The sequence below is a fragment of the Nomascus leucogenys genome, chromosome 11 (assembly GCF_006542625.1).
Source record: "Nomascus leucogenys isolate Asia chromosome 11, Asia_NLE_v1, whole genome shotgun sequence".
In the NCBI taxonomy this organism is placed as follows: domain Eukaryota; kingdom Metazoa; phylum Chordata; class Mammalia; order Primates; family Hylobatidae; genus Nomascus; species Nomascus leucogenys.
The window spans coordinates 34,089,758-34,108,316 of record NC_044391.1 but is presented as its reverse complement, the minus strand read 5'-3'; the positions used below and the strand labels follow the sequence as shown (position 1 = coordinate 34,108,316).

Genomic DNA, 18,559 nt, shown 5'->3' with positions numbered 1-18,559 from the left:
GAGACGGGGTTTCACCGTGTTAGCCAGGATGGTCTCGATCTCCTGACCTCGTGATCCGCCAGCCTCGGCCTCCCAAAGTGCTGGGATTACAGGCTTGAGCCACCGCGCCCGGCCGCGGTAAACTTTCTTGAATGTTTAACAGAAGTCACAGTGAAGCGCAAATAGGCCTGGATTTTTCTCTGTGAGGAGATGTTTAGACCAGGCACTGTGGCTCACACTTGAAATCTCAGCACTTTGGGAGGCTGAGGAGGGAGGATCACTTGAGCCCAGGAGTTCCAGAACAGCATGGGCAACATAGCAAGGCCTCATCTCTGCAAAACCTAAAAACAAATTAGCCAGGTATGGTGGCATGTCCCTGTGAGTCCCAGCTACTTGGGAAGCTGAGGTGGGAGGATTACTTGAGCCCATGGTGTCCAGGTTGCAGTGACCTGTGATTGCAACACTGCACTCCAGTCTGGGCAACAGAGGAAAATCCTGGAGTCTCAAGAAAAAAAAGTTTGACTATAATTTCTTTTTTATTTTCTTTCTCTCTTTTTTGAGACAGGGTCTCGCTCTGTTGCCCAGGCTGGAGTGCAGTGGTGCAATCTTGGCTCACTGCAACTTCCACCTCCTGGGCTCAAGTGATCCTCCCACCTCAGCCTCCCAAGTAGCTGGAACCACAGGCACTGACCACCATGCCCAGCTAATTTTTGTATTTTTTGTTGAGATGAGGTTTTGCCATGTTGCCTAGGCTGGTCTCAAATTCCTGGGCTCAAGTGATCCACCTGCCTTGGCCTCACAAACTACTAGCATTAATTTAGTTTCTGTGTTTGTGTGTGTGTGTGTGTGTGCGCGTGTGTGCGTGCATGTGCATATTCCTAGATTATCTGTCCATTTCTTCTTGAGTTAGCTTTAGTAGTTTCTGCCTCCCAAGGAATCTCGGCTCACTGCAACCTCTGCCTCCCAGGTTCAAGCGATTCTCCTACTTCAGCTTCCTGAGTAGCTGGGATTACGGGCGCCTGCCACCACACCTTGCTAATTTTTATATTTTTAATAGAGACGGAGTTCACCATGTTGTCCAGACTGGTCTCAAACTCCTGACCTCAAGTGATCCGCCTGCCTCAGCCTCCCAAAGTGCTGGGATTACAGGCGTGAGCCACCACGCCTGGCCTCAATTCTCTGCTTAGATATCACCTACTTAACTATGCCTCCCCTGACCATCCTATTAGTATTGCCTAGCCTCCTTCCCTGTATTTTCTTCTCCACAGATCTTCTAATGTATTTTATAATATATCAATGTGTTGATTTGGTTTTTTTTTTCCTCTTCTGTAGAATATAAAGTCCATAAAAGTTTAGATTTTGTCTGTTTCATTCATGTTGAGTCCAAAGTGCCTGAAATAGTGCCTGACACTGAACAGATGTCTAATAAATATTTATTGAATGAATAGTGCCTTGAAGTACAGCTTCTCCTTGCTTCTTTACCTCCCACGCAAGCTCCAGGATCTCACAGGAGCATTCACCATTTGGCCATAATGAAACTGGGCCCACTTCTCCATACCAGGATGCAATTTGAAATACATATGCCCTTCATTTCCCCAGAGAGAAGGTATGAACTCCTCAGATCACTTCCCTGCTTCGTTTCTTCTTCCCATGGAAATGTACCTTCCCCTCCTCAACTACCCAGTCCTCTATCCAATGACCAAATTCAGTTCCTACTTTACTGGGGATCCAGATTCTGTCTCAACTCCTGTTTTCTGGGGACCTATGTTTCGCATGCAATCTCATATTTTAAAATTTTCATAATGATCTGACCATGAACAGCTGTTTAATTTTGACCACTTAATGAGGATGAATTAAGAAATATTAAACTCAAATCTACTTATGCATAGATGTATTTGACCTTAAAATTAATAGTGTAATTAACTCATCAAATTTGAATAAAATGTCATAACACAAAACTTTCAAAGAGATGTATTTTAATAATGAAAGACAGCATTAGTGAAGTTTTTCCTGTATGTATCTTTTGTGATATTAAACATGTACTGTCAAATATCTATCTATCTATCTATCTATCTATCTATCATCTATCTATCTATCATCATCTATCATTTATCTATCATCTATCTATCTAAGTGGATAACAATACAATTCATTTTATCATGAAAGAGATGTGTTTTCAAAGGTTTTTAATAAGGTTAAAAAAAAGATAAAATTCCCCTTAGAAAATAACACTTAGCAGTTAATGGCATCAAAGTCACATTGACTAAAGAAGGAAAATAGCAACCAATTGTTAAAGCCACCTTAACATAAACCTTATTGCAAGTATACAAATCTTTTGAACACAATCAGTAGAAAAGAGAATAACTTTCAAGGCATTACAACTTTTTCTCTGGCATGTTAAAAAACAAGTTTGACTAATGGCTAATGCATTATAAAATTTACTATCTGACAAATCTCTGTAGATTATGCATAGTATTTTACTTTTGAAAGGTCATAAAAAAGATATAAATTAGTTTCCAGAAGAGCTAATATTGGCCCATAACAAAAGTTTCCTTCAGGTTATTTTAATGTATTAACGTAAGAAAATTCCAGTTTAAGAATTTCAAACCAAAACTAAGGATTAAAAAATTGGCGTTTGGTTGAGGTTAATTTTTTTTTTTTTTTTTTTTTTTTTTTTGAGACAGAGTCTCTGTGGCCCAGGCTGGAGTGTGGTGGCACGATCCTGGCTCACTGCAACCTCAGCCTCCTGGGTTCAAGCAATTTTCCTGTCTCAGCCTTCCGAGTAGCTGGGACTACAGTCGTGCACCGTCATGCCCAGCTAATTTTTTTGTATTTTTAGCAGAGACGGGGTTTCGCCATGTTGGCCAGGCTGGTCTCAAAATCCTGACCCCAAATGATCCGCCTGCCTCAGCCTCCCAAAGTGCTGGGATTACAGGTGTGAGCCACCTCGCCCGGCCTTAATTTTCAAAGGACAAATAAACAAAAAGCTTTTCCTGTTCCTCCCCCAAAACAGCAATGAGATAACTGCCTTGCAATGTTTGTTTGCTTTTTACAAACACCAATTTACCACTTGCTGGAATCCCAGCCCAGGAACCAGCCTGTGAATGTGGGTGGCTCATGGCCCTGTTTTATGATGACAATTGGTGTCCTCTTGTCTCTTCCAGAAGGGTCTGTCTCAAGGTACATTTTGGCTAAAAAGAGTTGTAAAGACATATAAATTCAGTTAGTTTGGGTTAAAGTAACTACAGATTGAAAATTCTTTGAATAAAAGTAATAAATTAAATTTCCAGAAGAACAAATAAATATTGGCCACATTGAAAATGAAAATTCTTCGAATACAATTCTTCAAATGAAAGTAATAAATTAAATTTCTATTGACCAGGTAGACAAATACTATTTATTTTTGATTTCTCTCATCTGCCATGAAAAGCAACATGCGAGTCTCATTAATGCCTGAAAGAATTCCAAGTTTTATGGAATTGTTCTTGTGGCATAATTATTGTTATACTTTTCAGTAAAAGGAAAATTGTGCCAGAAAGAACAGCATTAGTTAAAAGGAAATTTAAAAAATCTGGCTTATCGCAGTCATGGAGGTTTTACTCTTATCATAATAAAACAAGGGTTGAAATGAATTTAAGTTTTTCAGGTTAAATTGATATAATTCTATTTTAAATAAGATAACAAAACATATTTTTTCTTGTGCCCATTTGGAAATTCTACAGTTCAAAAAATCCCATTACTCTTTAGTTTTGAGGAGGAATGCTAAGCTACTTCTTGATTTTGAAATGTATTTTTGTAAGACATGGTGGCAAAGAGCAGTCAGACACCCGGTCATAATGGTGCCCAGTTACTGCTATAATTGTCCATCAATTGAGCTTACCAGACTTCAGAGATTCTTTTCTTTCAACTTCATTAGCATCTTTGCCAATCCAAATAAATATCTGAAAAATGAAACAATAACAGTATGTATGGTTTCTGGGATGTTGACTCACTGCTAGGCCCTATAAGTGCTTCACATACACACTACTCATTGAATCCTCACAATAGCCGCAGAAGTTAGGGACGTGGAGGCGGTGGCCCAGAGAGGTACCATCACTTTTCCAGTGTTCACACTCATCAGGAGACACCTAAATTTACATCCAGCCAGTTTCACTTCAGATTTCACATTTGGATATTTTATGTTTACATGATATTTTCTAGTTTGTAAAGTGACCTTTCACAAAAACAACAGATTGTCTGGGTGGATTTTTTTTTTTCATCCACCCTCTAGGGTGTGACAGCAGTCGAAGGAAGCCAAAATATTTCACCTCCAAATACACTTCTTTGACATATTTCGAGATGGCTGTTCAGAGGACTTGCAAACAGAACTAGCCCTGCAAAGCTGCCTTTTGTGGGGGAAGATCTGCATCTGTAGAGAATCTGCATTGGTGCATCCGGGCTTTCTCTTAGGCCCTCCCTTTTTGGGATCTAGGGAAGATTAACTGAGAGTCTCACACACCCTTAAAGGTCTGAAAGAAACATTTACCATTTATACTTTATGTGAGGTTTTATCCATAACAAAACCACCTTTCCTAGCCAGGCCTCTTCTCTCCCTCCCACAACCAGTTTTGCCATCCTCCAATCCCCCATTCTTTCTGTAACTTCAAAATGGTACAAAAGCATCAGCCATGCAGCCATTTCTTTAGTTGTTGCATTCTGTATGACTCCTGTGCACATTAATATATTTGTATGCCTTTTCTCCTATTAATCTGCCTTTTATCAACTGATTTTTAGGTGAATCTTTGGACAGTGAAGGGGAAATTTTCCCTTGGTCCTTACACCGTTTATCCCCATTTCCTAGATGTGGATCTTGGCTGGAAGGGACCGCATGCAGACAGAGCTTGTCTGTGGGTGATCCCAGACTAACCTCTAAGGTTAGTGTTTTTCTCCTCTAGTAGCGTGCCCTCCCTATAAGATGTTGGTAAAAATGCTGTAATGTTTAGTATTTAAATAGCAATCTTTTTTAAAAGAAATTGATATACAATCGGTATATATCCTTCTCCTTGTCAAATGTGTGGGTGGGGGTACTTTAATGCTGAAAAAAATTTCCTGAATTACCTTATATTGAAATCACTTTAAAATCACTTGTGGCAGAGCAATTTTGGTCAGTTATGTTTAGATTGTATTCTAATTCACACTGAAAGTGCTGAAATATTTGTGTGCAGGGCACAGAACAAACCATGACAGCATGGTAATGTAAATAAAAAGTATGATTTTTAAAAAAGAAATGTGGCATGGTAAATATTCTAAAAAGTATCCATGATTACAGAAACAAGAGTTGACTACAAATGAGAAAAATTAAATATGTATCTGAATAAGGAAGTGTAATTCTTCTTTAATTCTTATATACACAAGAGTGTTTTATTGACCTGGAGATTTAAATCTCATCTAGAAATAAGTAATCCATTCACTTGGCAAGAATCTGAGGCTGGGCCCTCAAGTCAAACATGGTCATTGTAGATCAGAAGCTAGGGTGTGATAATACTGAGTGGTTTATCAATTGGGAACAAACTTAAAAGGAACAATCTCTGTGCTTGACTCTAAGACTAGGCCTAATTCAGATAAGCATTTCACACGTTCTATATAATTTAGTTCATAATATATTTACTTTTCTCTTTCACTGTTAATTTACATAGAGGTTAAAAACCTATCAGATGTGGCATGTCAAATCACCATTAATATACTTGAAAATTAAGATAAATAAAACAGTAACATATTTTACTGTGTAGATTCAAAACTATTCTGCCTGTTTCTTCCCCAGGGGAGGGGTACCCATGACTTCTTGTCAAATTTCAAGAGAAACTTTGAATATGGCAGTATCCTCAATGGCATTGTACCCCCATGACACTGTACGCACTAATGCACTTATTAGTTAAATGAATTATAAACAAATTAGGAATGAGTAACTTTTACAAATAAAAGTTTTTTGCCTACAACTGTAAAGCCAAAGATGGTAGCTCTGGAATTATTTTCATAGTAAGAAATCAACTTGCCATATGTATTAGTTTCATTTTTTACCAAATGTGTGTGTGTGTTTTTTTAAATACGGCCTAAATCTCTAGGCACATTTATATCTAGACTTACTATTTCTCAAATCAAGTTCTGTCATCTCCCAACCAAAAATGCATTCTCTTCTTATGAACAAAATGTAGTTTTACCTGTTCCCAAGCATCTAGTAACATGACATCATCTTCTGCTAAATCATCCTGGGTGAACTCTCCTGGAACCTCTTCAATCTGAAAGGTATAAAAAGCTATATGAGCAAAAAGTAAAGCAGTAATTTTTCTAATACATAGGATACAAATGCCCTGTATTTTTTTTGAGTATAGTGAAAATAAAATTTGGTAGTAATTTTTTTCTTCTTTTTCAGGTAATAAAAATTTAAATAATTGTTCATTAATTTGGCATCACAAACTAGTGGTATTTTATTTGGCCAGCACAGTATTTAATATAAACATTGCATTTATGAAATTAAATAATTCAAATATAAAGCTGGTGGAACCTTAAATTATTCTGAACTTTGAGAGGAATGTGGCTATGAGGCCTGAGTCTTGAGGCATGCACTCAAGCTTTTGTCTTTTTTTCTGCAAATAATTAGGAAGACCAAAGAGTGCCAGAGATAAGACCCCCCTCAGATCACCACTCCTCACAGAGTAAGAAAGTACTCTTCCTTGGAATGTATTAATAGCAATCTGTAACCAATCAAATCACTGTCAGTATACACTGGTCTTATATAAAAAATTACATAATCCTGCTAAAATTTCTCTGTTTCTGCCTATTGTCAGTGAAACTTTAACTCCTCCACTTTAAAATGCTGACCCCATTCATTTGGAGTCAGTGTTTTCTGGGTGGCTATCCTCAAGCCTTGCATTTCAACAAACTATATATTTCATCATATTTTCTAAATCTCATCCTTAGGGTTGACACATCTGAATGCCCACATATATAGTCAATTTGCTCACAATCCTCTGTACTTCCAGTCCTTTATGACTAGTTGTTTCACAGATCTATGTTGCCTATCTAGTTCCTAAAAACATTTGAGTTTATGGTCTGAGTATTAAATTATCTTTCATTTTGTAGGTCAAGATTACTTTTAAAAAGTCAATAGGGCCGGGCACGGTGGCTCACGCCTGTAATCCCAGCACTTTGGGAAGCCGAGGTGGGCGGATCACGAGGTCAGGAGTTCAAGACCAGCCTGGCCAACATGGTGAAACCCTGTCTCTACTAAAAATACAAAAATTAGCCGGGTGTGGTGGCAGACACCTGTAGTCCCAGCTACTTGGGAGGCTGATGTAGGAGAATTGCTTGAACCTGGGAGGTGGAGGTTGCAGTGAGTCAAGACCATGCCATTGCATTCCAGCCTGGGCAACAGAATGAGACTCCGTCTCAAAAAAAAAGAAAAGAGAGAGAGAAAAAGTCAATAGGCCTGGTCATTTTAATAAATCAAAAATTTTCAGTAAGATGACATTATGACATAATATTGCATGTACAAAATTTTTTTATTTTTAATGGGTTAAATTGTGTTAAATTATAGTTAGCATTAAAGGGTAATGGAAGGGTTAGCTTCATCCACCCAATACCAATGGGCATGTATTAATCTAAAGTTCAGTATTTTTAGAGAACTCTGAGTGAAAACCCCCCTGATCCTTAGGCAGGAGTTTGGATTATGGTTCCCCATTCTTTATTCACTCCCTCTGGCATGTGACTTTGCGGTGCTGTGGAGCTGACTGGGGCCTTGGCCATGTCATATTAGCAAAGGTGACTCAGCAAGAGCCTTTTTGTGTCCTTGACTTTGTCACTGGAAAAATATGTATAAACCCAAAACATGCGCCCAGCACAGATAAACCTAGTTGCCAGCAGCCTGCAGACATCTGAGCATGACAATTCATGTTTGTTGTAATCTGATGAGATTTAGAGATTGTTATACAAAATAAACAAAACAAAAAGCCTTGACCATTTAGAAGGCAAAGGATTTGTTTATATTATCTTTTTAGAGGACATATACCAATCACATAATGATTTTAAAAAGAAAAACTTTAAATAGCACTTGATGTCAGGCACTGTTCTAATCTTTTATATGCAACAGCTAAATTAATATTCACAACAACTGTATGAAGTAGGTACTAAGATTACCACCATTTTAGAGTTGAGACAACTACAGCCCAGATAGGCTCAGTAACCAGCCTAAAGTCACACAGCCAGCAAGTACTACCACCAGGTAAGTGATAGCACATGGGCAGATTGGTTCTAAAAGCTGTGCTTTTAGCTAATAAGCTCTGCTGCCTTGTAGCTGCCTTGTAGGAATCTACACGTGTAAAGCCTACTTTCTGATAGTAATTATAAGATCAAAGATTTGTTAGCAACAATCCTTTGCCTTAAACTATAAAGGGAGCAGAAGGGGTTCCAAATATCAAACAAGAAAATGAGTTGGTGCAGAGGAAATGTATATTTCTCTTAAAGGCTAATATATGTGCATAACAAAAAGCCAAAGACTAACAGATCTTTTTTCTTTAAACACACTGAGAACAAGGCCTAGGTACTTATTTTTGTAAAATACATTTTTCTTGGAAACAAACATCTAATTTATAGCAATGTTAATAAATAATTCTAATAAGAAATTATAGAAGCATATGCTGAAAAATAAGTTGCTTGGATGCAATATCAAGTTACCAGTCAAAACAATAAAACAGCAGATTTTTCTAATGACAAATCTATAAAATATAGCAAGTTCAGGGATTTCCTGTAAAGTAGGTGAGCAAATTGTGGTATACAGCAACCAAATATTTATCTCAATGCACTGTTTAAGTCTTTAACTTGTAGGTCAAATCATTTATAAGCTTCAAGGGAGACTTGAACCACTTCATCTCAAACAATTTTATTTCCAGTAATCAAAATATCTGACAAAGTACATGGGAAATTTTCTTTCCTGTGTTGAAAAATAAAGTTTGCATTTATTCACTAGGGCATGTTGACCAAAATCTGTAGATCAAATTTTATATAAAAGAAGAATTCATTCTTTAAATGAAAAATTTACCAAAAACTTAGCATGTCAAACAGAGAAAGTATAACTTTTTTTTGAAATTTAGGTGAGAGGCTGTGGTTCAGGATGGTATTTCAGAGCCCAGTGTAAAATCACTCCTGTATTCTTTTGTATTGGATGTTTGTTTCCCCCCAGAATTCCTATGTTAACCCCCTAGCCCCCAATGGCATGGCAGTAGGAGGTGGGGCCTTTGGGAGGTAATTAGGTTCAGATGAGGCCATGAGGGTACAGTGCCCCTGCTTAGTGTCTGTCTTTATAAGGAAAGAACAAGACTAGAGCTTGCTCTCTTGGCCATGTGAGGACACAAGAAGGCTAGAAAGTGGTCCCTCACCAGACATCAGATCTGCTGGTACCTTAATCTTGGACTTCTCAGCCTTCAGAACTGTGAAAAATAAATGTTTGTGGTTTAAACCACACAGTCAATGGTGTTTTTGTTATACGAGCTTGAACTAAGACATGCATACACATACTTCTAATTTTACTTCTGACTGGACTGGAAGTCAAAGCTTGTAAATGACTATGAAATAAAACATTTCTGTTGATATCAGTTAATTTGTAACTGCATATATAGCTTTCTGTGATTTTTGCCCAATGATCATAATGTTTCCATAATATTTTTAATTCAGTCAATATGGTGAAAATTTTTACTCCGCTGGGAAATTGACATGTAAAATTTACATAGTTTGATTAGAAATAATGATTGCTGCCCATAGAAAATGCCAAATTATTAAATTAACAAATCTAGCCACATACATATTCATACAGCAACTGCATGCTCACACAGGTGTAAAGTACCTGGTACTTTTAAGAGCAGCTTAATCTATATAGTACATCACAACATTAATGCTTTCACATTAATTATATCATTCACCCTTAAAATACCCTGTGTAAGCAACAGAAAACCGAATACTGCAGGTTCTCACTTATAAGTGGGAGCTAAATGATGAGAACACACAGACACATAGAGGGGAACAACACACACTGGGGCCTATCAAAGGGTGGAAGGTGGGATGAGGGAGACGATCAGGAAAAATAACTAATGGATACTAGGCTTAATACCTGGATGATGAAATAATCTGTACAACAAACCCCCATGACACAAGTTTACCTATGTAACGAATCTGCACATGTACCCCTGAACTTAAAAGCTAAAAAAAAAAAAAATACCCTGTGTAGAGCAAAGGTTGTCACCGTGGTTTGCAGGCAGGCTGAAACAGATTCAGAACAGTAGCATGTCTGAAAGTGTCAGAGCTACATGGGAATGCCCCTCCCAGCGTTGTTAGCTTCTATCCACTGTTTTTTTTTTTTTTTTTTTTTTTTTGAGATAGTCTCACTCTGTTGCCTAGGCTGGAGCACAGTGGCGCCAGTGGCGCGATCTCAGCTCACTGCAATCTCTGCCTCTTGGGTTCAAGAGATTCTCCTGCCTCAGCCTCCCAAGTAGCTGGGACTACAGGCACGCATCACCATGCCTGGTTAATTTTTGCATTTTTAGTAGAGACAGGGTTTCACCATATTGGCCAGGCTGGTCTTGAACTCCTTGGTCTCATGATCCACCCGTCTTGGCTTCCCAAAGTGCTGGGATTACAGGAATGAGCAACAATGCCTGCCCACCCCCCCGCCCTTTTTTTTTCTTTTTGACGGATTTTCGCTTTTGTTGCCCAGGCTGGAGTGGAGTGGAATGGTGAGATCTTGGCTCACTGCAACCTCTGCCTCCTGGGTTCAAGTGATTCTCCTGCGTCAAGCCTCCCGAGTAGCTTGAATTACAAGCGTGCACCACCACACCCGGCTAATTTTTGTATTTTTAGTAGAGACAGGGGTTCTACATGTTGGTCAGGCTGGTCTCGAACTCCTGACCTCAGGTGATCCGCCTGCCTCGGCCTCCCAAAGTGCTGGGATTACAGGCATGAGCCACCGCACCTGGCCCTATCCCACTGTTTTTAAAGACACTTACAACAAATCTTCCAGTTTTGTTAGAGCAACCATAAAGCCGAGGTGGATGGTCTTCAGCCTGGGATTCCAGTAGTGGTGAGGTCTGGTAGTCTTTTTTCCCTCCAAGGGAATTCCAGAACTCCTCTGTGGAAAACACACTCAGTTATCCAGTGCATTTTCAGGGACATATGCTTGCTGTTGCTTTATATGAACAAATATTATCTCACCTTGACTTCAATGTTGAGAAATTACTTAAAGAAATCAGGTACCACCATCCACCCACCTTTGCAACTAATGGAGAGATTGTTAACCCTTATAAGCCATTAGAAAGTGACTTTTTGGTGAAAAAAAGATAATTAGCAATCATATCAATATAAATTCTAGTCATTGACCTTGGCCCCACAGCACACACCTGGCTCCTCGCCTTCTTGGATCCTTAAGGTTTTGCACTTGAGGACACTTGCTACATACTCTGCTCCTTTCTCCTCCTCCTGGCTAGCACCTTTTCCTATCCAGATGTAGCCACTATTTTGTGGCAGTTTCAGGACAAAAACATCGTTAGAATTCAGTGAATTTGCATCAACATCAACCTGGAATATGAAGAAAAATAAAACAATGATTCCAATTCATTGCTGCTCCCTCAATAAACATGTCCCAGAAGATGTGACTGTGGCAAACCACACATAGCCTCTGCCCTATCCCAGGAAATTAATTCAGGGCAGCTCTGGGACACCACTATGGTGTTTTAAACCCTAGAGTAGGAGCCCTTTGGTCCTGTCACTTGTGAATTTGTGACCCTGTGTCCGTCTCTGTGAGAACCTGTCTGACCATATGACTGTGCTACTATGTCACTAGTATGACTTCCTGCATAATTGTTGAACAAGTGTGAAGTGTGATTCCAGAAAGAGGAAAAAGAACGAGTAAGCAAGACTGAGGGGGAGCAGCTGAGATGGAGGAGGAAAACAAGAGCGTAGTGGTCTTGAGGCCAAGTGAGGAAAATGCTTCAAGAAGGCAGAGGTGATTTGCTCTGCCAAATGGTGCTGCTTGGCCAACCACACTGAACTGCCAGGACGAAGGCATCCATGATGTGGAGAGTTGAATTTCACCAGGTTTGTCAGGAGCCTGTCGAAGGGGAGAACACTAGAGGAGGAAGGAACGGCTGTTGGAGGTTTTAAAGGAATGTCCAGGAATTGTGAACATTCAGGAAAATGGTTAAAGTCCTCTCCCAGCAAGAATGAGGCCTCACAGACCAAGCTCAAAGGAATCTATCAGATGTGATGATGGAGAATTACAGGAACCAAGTCTGGCTTCCAGGGCTTCCAATTTGTAATATATACATCTCATTATGGGTACAGAGGAAACAGCCAGGATGATGGATAGAAGGTGACAAGAGACCTGTGCCCAGACTGGTGTGAGATCAGGAAATGAGATCTAAAACAGAACCTTTATAAAGCCTTAGCCTGCCAGGAGATGAAGACAGGAAGACTTGTAAAATGATCTTGACTGGTGCATTTCAGAGAGGCTGGGAATGTGAAAGCTGGTTTGAGAGGCTGCAAGGAAATAAAGAGATGCACTGCAAGCAGCTGATGAGGTCTCACAAAGGAATGTCCACTGGGGAAGAGATCAGAATGTAACAATGGTGCATTTTGGTTGACTCTCCCATCTGAAATCAACTGAGAATGCCCATAGATAACGAATGCTTAAATGTCATTTTGATAGTTTTTAAATGTCAAAAAATTAATAGTCATAATTAAACACAGAAGAATCCGTGCACAGAAGGTTCTGGATGAGATCAATACATATGCTGGCATTTAAACCATATGACTGAATGAGACCACGGTGAAGGGGCCAAGGCCAAGGCTTGGAGCGCTCAAGAACTTAGAGGTCAAACAGAAGAGGAAAACGCAGCAAACTGGCCCGAGAGGAGTGGCTGATAGGTTAGGAAGAAACCATGGTAAGTGTGGGGATACATTCACCTAGTGAAAAAAGAAGTGCTCAATAAAACTGGAAAGGCCGACTGGCAAATGCTAGTGGGAGGCTGAGAAAAATGAGATCAGAAAAGTGACCTTTGTTTGTGGCATGCGGCAGGTCATTGGCAAACTAGATAAAAACCATTTTCAGTGGACTAGTGGGATGGACACCTGATTGAGGTGGCTTTAGAGAGAACTGGCTTTAAAAAGTAGAGATGGTGAGTGAGTGAGAACACTCAAGACAAACCTTTCAATGATATGTGCTCTTAAGAAGGACAGAGAAATGATGCAGTAGCTGGAGAAGGTCATGGTCAAGGTCAAGGTCAAGACACAGTTTTTAAAGAAACGACAGGAGGTTTTTGTTACAGCCATCTTTGTAGTTCAAAGTGAATGATTCCAGATAGAAAAATAAATTGATGATACAGAATGAAAGGAGATTACTGCCTGTAATCATGATGAAATCCAAGTGGAATAAATGCACGAGAAAGACAGAAATCCAGGAGATTCCTTAGGAAAGCAAAAGAGGGAAGGATCCGGACAGAAGTTGGTGGCCAGATGGGCAGGGGAGGAACTGGGCCTTAGATAGGAGCGATAGTCTATGTAATAAACATTTAATAAATTATTTATTGATGTATCACTGTACACAAATATATTATTCATTGCTAATTTATGGATATAGTATATATATAATACATATAGTATATAATATTCACTTATAAGACACTATCATATGGAAATTCCTAATATAAAATATTTATTAACTTAAAAATACAAATAAAAATTTTATATTTATTTCATAAAAGAGGAAGGAAAGAGAATATATACACAGATGCAGACAAATTTGATAGAGTTGCAGGGGAGTAGATAAGGTGATTTATGCCTGATTTATCTTCTCTGCGAACTCTGAATCAAAGTTATCAGTAGAGAGAAGGGGGTGCTGGGGATCTGGGGAGAAAGGAGGACATGAAGCGTGGGGTGTGAAGGAGGCAGCGGGTTCATGGATTCAGCTATAGGCCTGGAGAATTGCCAGAATGTGCATTCTGGAGTAAAGGAGACAAAGGACGGGAGAGAGTTGTCAGAGATTAGATGACTGAAACAGATTTCTGAGGAGCTATAGTTGTTGCAAATGGCAAAATTTAGTATAGGATCATGTGAGTGTGCGATGAAATGCGGTCAAGGAAAAGACTGCTGGAAGAGAGAAGCCGGAGAGATGGAAATAGTGAGATAATGGCTGAAGTCATCAAAGAAGAGGAGAAGGACTGGCAGTTCAGTCTATGAAAGCACAAGAGGTCTAAAGGAGGGAAAGTCTGATATAAAGGAGAGAGGCAAGATAAAATCAAAGAGGTAAGGGTGAGCAGGGAGGGAATTTGTCCAGCCCCATCCCTGAGGCCATGGTGAGTGGGCCTTGGGAAAACACAAGTTCCACTTGAGAGGGCTGCCGGGGAATCTGTCCTCAGAGGACAGTCATAGAGAAATCAGGTGCAGGGAGAGGGAGGCTTAGAGAAGAGGTCGCAGGTGGAGGGATGAGATGACCAACCCAAGTTGAAGGGGTCTGCTGATTGACTTGAATGGAGGGCAAGTCTGAGGGACAGCTCCAGGCTTGATATGCAGAGCATGCCGGGCAGCATAAGGGTGATGTGGAAGACCTGGATTTCAGTGGTGACTGGGGTGACAGAATTGTCCTAAGGTCAAAGCACTTAGCCATTTAAAAACCTGGGCAGGCTGGCCTTGTCTATACCTGGAGGCCTTCTTATCTTATGGCACCATGGTATGGGGTTTGATCCCAGCTGCTGTCAGAAACAGCTCATGGGGCCAGTTCAGTTACGGTTCTGGTCCAGTGTGGCAGGACGTGCCTCCCATATTTGTTACACTTGTGCAAACGAGGGCCTTCCTTCTCAAATGTCTCCAGTGTGGTCAGTCACCTGACCATCACCCGTGCTCCATCCACCTCAGGCCTTTCAAGATGGAGCTTAAGCAGCCTCATGCTTTTGACAGCTAATTTGTGATAGTATTCTTAAAAATTTATTTGTTTGGGTTCGACGCAATTGAAAAACGTGAGAGGCCTGGTATCTGGAGTTTTACTTTTTACTCAACTCTCCTGCTTTTAGTGTTTTTAAAATTTTGAACAGTGGATTAATTATAGAAATGAAGGGAGTTTATTTGCCAAGTTTTTAAAGTGTAATATTTGCTGATGGCTCAGGTCCATTGGGAAGTCCATAACTAGGGCATGTTTTATGGAATGCATGACATTACCTCCACAATTCTGGTGATAGATGCCAGGTTTCTCCGGACTTGAAAGAGGCGTGTAGGGGGAGCAGGTGCCTGACCTCCTTTCTTTGATGTTCCATTCTTGTAAATAATGAGCGGTTTGTCTTTGAACAAACTCAGCAGGTGAACAGGCTCTTTCCCTTGGGAGACTCGGATCTGATGGGGGAGAGGGGGAATAAAAGAAATATAATTAAGAGTGCTGTGAAAGAAGGCTTTAGTTCCAAATGTGTTCTTATGTTGTCTTTTTGAAAATAAAACAAAAAATAAAAAGTCACGAGCAGGAGGAATGATGATTAACAGAACATATAGGTTAATGATAATCAATTTTCCCTGTTGACTTAAGAATCTTTTGTTATCATAGGCACGGTGTCCGTGAGTAGTTTCTTGTCAGGGGAAACATCACCATGTTCCAATACTTTCTGTTTTTGAAAAGTATGAAGATGTAAGTCTGTTCATCTACATCTCCGAAAGAGAAAAGGTAACACCATAGTGCTGTTGTCTGCGACCTTATGTGAAAATCACTCTTCTTTCAAGGGCACCAGTGACACAGATATTTACAGAGGTACTAGAATCTCATGTGTTTTGGATCTGGTTCAGAAGGTTAAGAGATGTGCATTCAAATGCTTCATAACATCAGATGACCCCAAATCATACTCATTATTTCTATATCTCTGTATTCGTAAAATAAAAAAATTACACACACACACACAAAGATTTCTATGCAAGCATTAAAAACGGGCAAAAATAAACAGAATATGTTTTCTATTTTTTAACTTACCTATAGAAATGTAATAGTAGATATGCTCAATATAAGAAACTTTAAAAAATACAATATAAAGACTTTTCAGGATGAGGAAATTGAAAAAAAAGGGAAATTATTTGCTTGATTTTATTTATTAGCCCCAAATATTGGATTAGAATTTCCTATTTCTTGCACAAACTATTGATGCATTTACATAAAGAGTTCAAATTTCATGTCAGTCTCTCATTGTTTTCATTTGTTCTGCCCTATGTTAAAATTGAACCGTCTCACTTCCCTTGGTTTGTCTTTTTCTAGAAGCCAGGTGAATGGGAATGCTGATGCATGTACCATTATAGGGAGGCCGAAAGGCATTGAAAATAATTGACTTCATAAATATATTTCAATTAGTAGGCATTCAAATAAGTGAGCAGCAAATTATGGAAATGTTTTGTCAGTTACAGTCTCACAAATACCTAAAACTGTTAGCTTAGCATTTCATATAACATGGAGAAAACTTTAATTGCCAACATGAGAGAAAGGGAAACACTGATTAAGGCCCATCCCTTACTGTCAAAGGAGAATAAGAAAGAAAAAAGGTTGATTAAAAGATGTTCAATATGGTTAATATATTCTAAAAAGGAGCGTTGAAAACCGCAACTTTAGTTTTTTCATGCATTATTGTAAGCTACTGCCATCTAGTGATTAAACTAAAAATTACCATTTTGTTGTCAATTTAGGATTCAACTGGCTAACAATTCATGGGAATTCATTAATGGGGTGCATCAAATATAGTACTATGAAATATGAAATATGTAAGACAGTGCATATCTTCAAAGTTTTTTAATAGTTTGGTATGTAATACCTTAAAGATCAACTAAATTCCATAGAATTGAGTGCATTTAAAGAATTCAGTCATTTCATTAATTTATTAATTAAAAGTAGCAAGTTAACTTATTTTTAAAAAGTTAATATGCACCTTTAAATTTAGATTTAACTTGTTTTATGTATCTACTAACTTGTATCAAGATGGAAAGGAAACCAGCTGGAAGACCAACTTCAGCCTCCACATCTTACACTTTATGTTCTAAAGTGTCTAACTTGCCTCTCTATTTAATTATTACATTAAAATAAGCAATTACAAACTTACAAAGATTTGAAAACAAGACAGAAAAACCCTTTTGTACCATATAGAATCTTAGCTCCCTTGACACCAGGAATGAGGAAGTTAAACAGGCACAACCATGTAAAGGGAGTGTTTAATGCTGCTGTATCAGAAACATCACTGCATTGGCCAAGTAAGCACCTGCTTTCAGTTTGAACTCTAATCTGTAAGATGCTTTTCCCACCAGATGGGAGCAGATGGCTTCTCAAAAACTGGCCAAAGACAACAGGCAGGCAGAAAACAGGCAGCAGTGTGCGCAGCTCCAGCTAGGAAGACGCAGGGAGTGAGAGAGAGGGAGAGAGAAAGTTCCAGCTAGCTGTAGGAAAAAGGAACAAGCAAGTACCCTCTCACAGAATGAACAAGAAAGCAGACAGACACATTGGGGCACACTAGAGGAAAATAGGGTCTCCTTGAAGTCTGTATGTCAGTTATACAGTAAGGGAATTTAAAAAACAAAGACCCAAAAACTTTTTCATGGTAACTAATAAAGTTCCTGAAACAAGTAGCAGATACTCCATCATAAATATAAAAGGAGGAGCAGTTGAACTTAGGAGAGTACAGAAGGTTGAACCGGGCTAGAAACAGCAGTCTCTTAGACACAGTGAGGAGATCTAGAACTAGACATTGATATTATCTGACATTGTATAACATTTAAAGTTTTATAATAAATAAAGCAGCATATTATCTCTTCCTGCCCCTTTTTCTCTATCTTAATATCTGTCTCTAGATACAGATAGATAAGATAGATAAGTTAGACAGATAAGATAGATAAGTTAGATAGATAAGATAGATAAGTTAGATAGATAGATATACTAAAAAGTTGTCTCATTTATAATTACATGAAATTTTCATTTTGAATTTGGATTCAGTCATTCTCGACAAGTAATTTTTTATTTCAGAAATACCCAAGTAAAAAAATAATCTCTCCTCCCTCTCACGCTGTCCTCTCCCTTGCCCTTCCTCTTCTCTCCTCCTTCTTACTTGTCTCATTTCTTCCTCCATGATTTCCCTCTCTTCTCTTCCCTCTCCTCTCCTCCTATCCCTTTTCTTTCCCCTTTCTCCCTATCTTTTCTCTTTGTCTCTCCCATTTCTGTTCGTCCTTTCTCCCTCTCCACCACTTCCTCCTTCACTTTTGGGTGCTGGACTTTGTTTCAGTAAAGATTCTGGTACCTAAAAGGGAAATATAAGGACCCATGCTATTTTATCAAGATTTACTTCTGTTTACTTGTGTAAAACATAACTTATGCATGTTTATGATTTGAGAGTGTAAGAAAATGCACCTTTTTTAACCTATTAATTAGAATTGTTCATCTGTGCTTGTTCTGTACTTTTGTATTTATTTCCCATTGTTGGTGTAACAAATTACTATGATTTAGTGGCTTAAAACAACACAAATTTATCATCTTACAGTTTTGGAGGTCAGAAATCTG

General features: G+C 38.9%; 1 protein-coding gene across 1 annotated transcript in view; it reads right to left on the bottom strand.

Moving 5' to 3' along the window:
* Positions 1-2,148: 2,148 nt before the first annotated feature.
* Positions 2,149-18,559, bottom strand: part of SCIN (scinderin) — an 82,134-nt gene continuing 65,723 nt past the window's right edge. Inside the window, exons 11-16 of the mRNA XM_003252571.4 lie at positions 15,211-15,381; positions 11,400-11,577; positions 11,010-11,131; positions 6,177-6,254; positions 3,860-3,920; positions 2,149-3,170 (exon numbers count right to left, since the gene is read on the bottom strand). Coding sequence (XP_003252619.1) covers positions 3,043-3,170; positions 3,860-3,920; positions 6,177-6,254; positions 11,010-11,131; positions 11,400-11,577; positions 15,211-15,381 — 738 coding nt within the window. The 3' untranslated portion in view covers positions 2,149-3,042. The remainder of the gene's footprint in view (positions 3,171-3,859; positions 3,921-6,176; positions 6,255-11,009; positions 11,132-11,399; positions 11,578-15,210; positions 15,382-18,559) is intronic.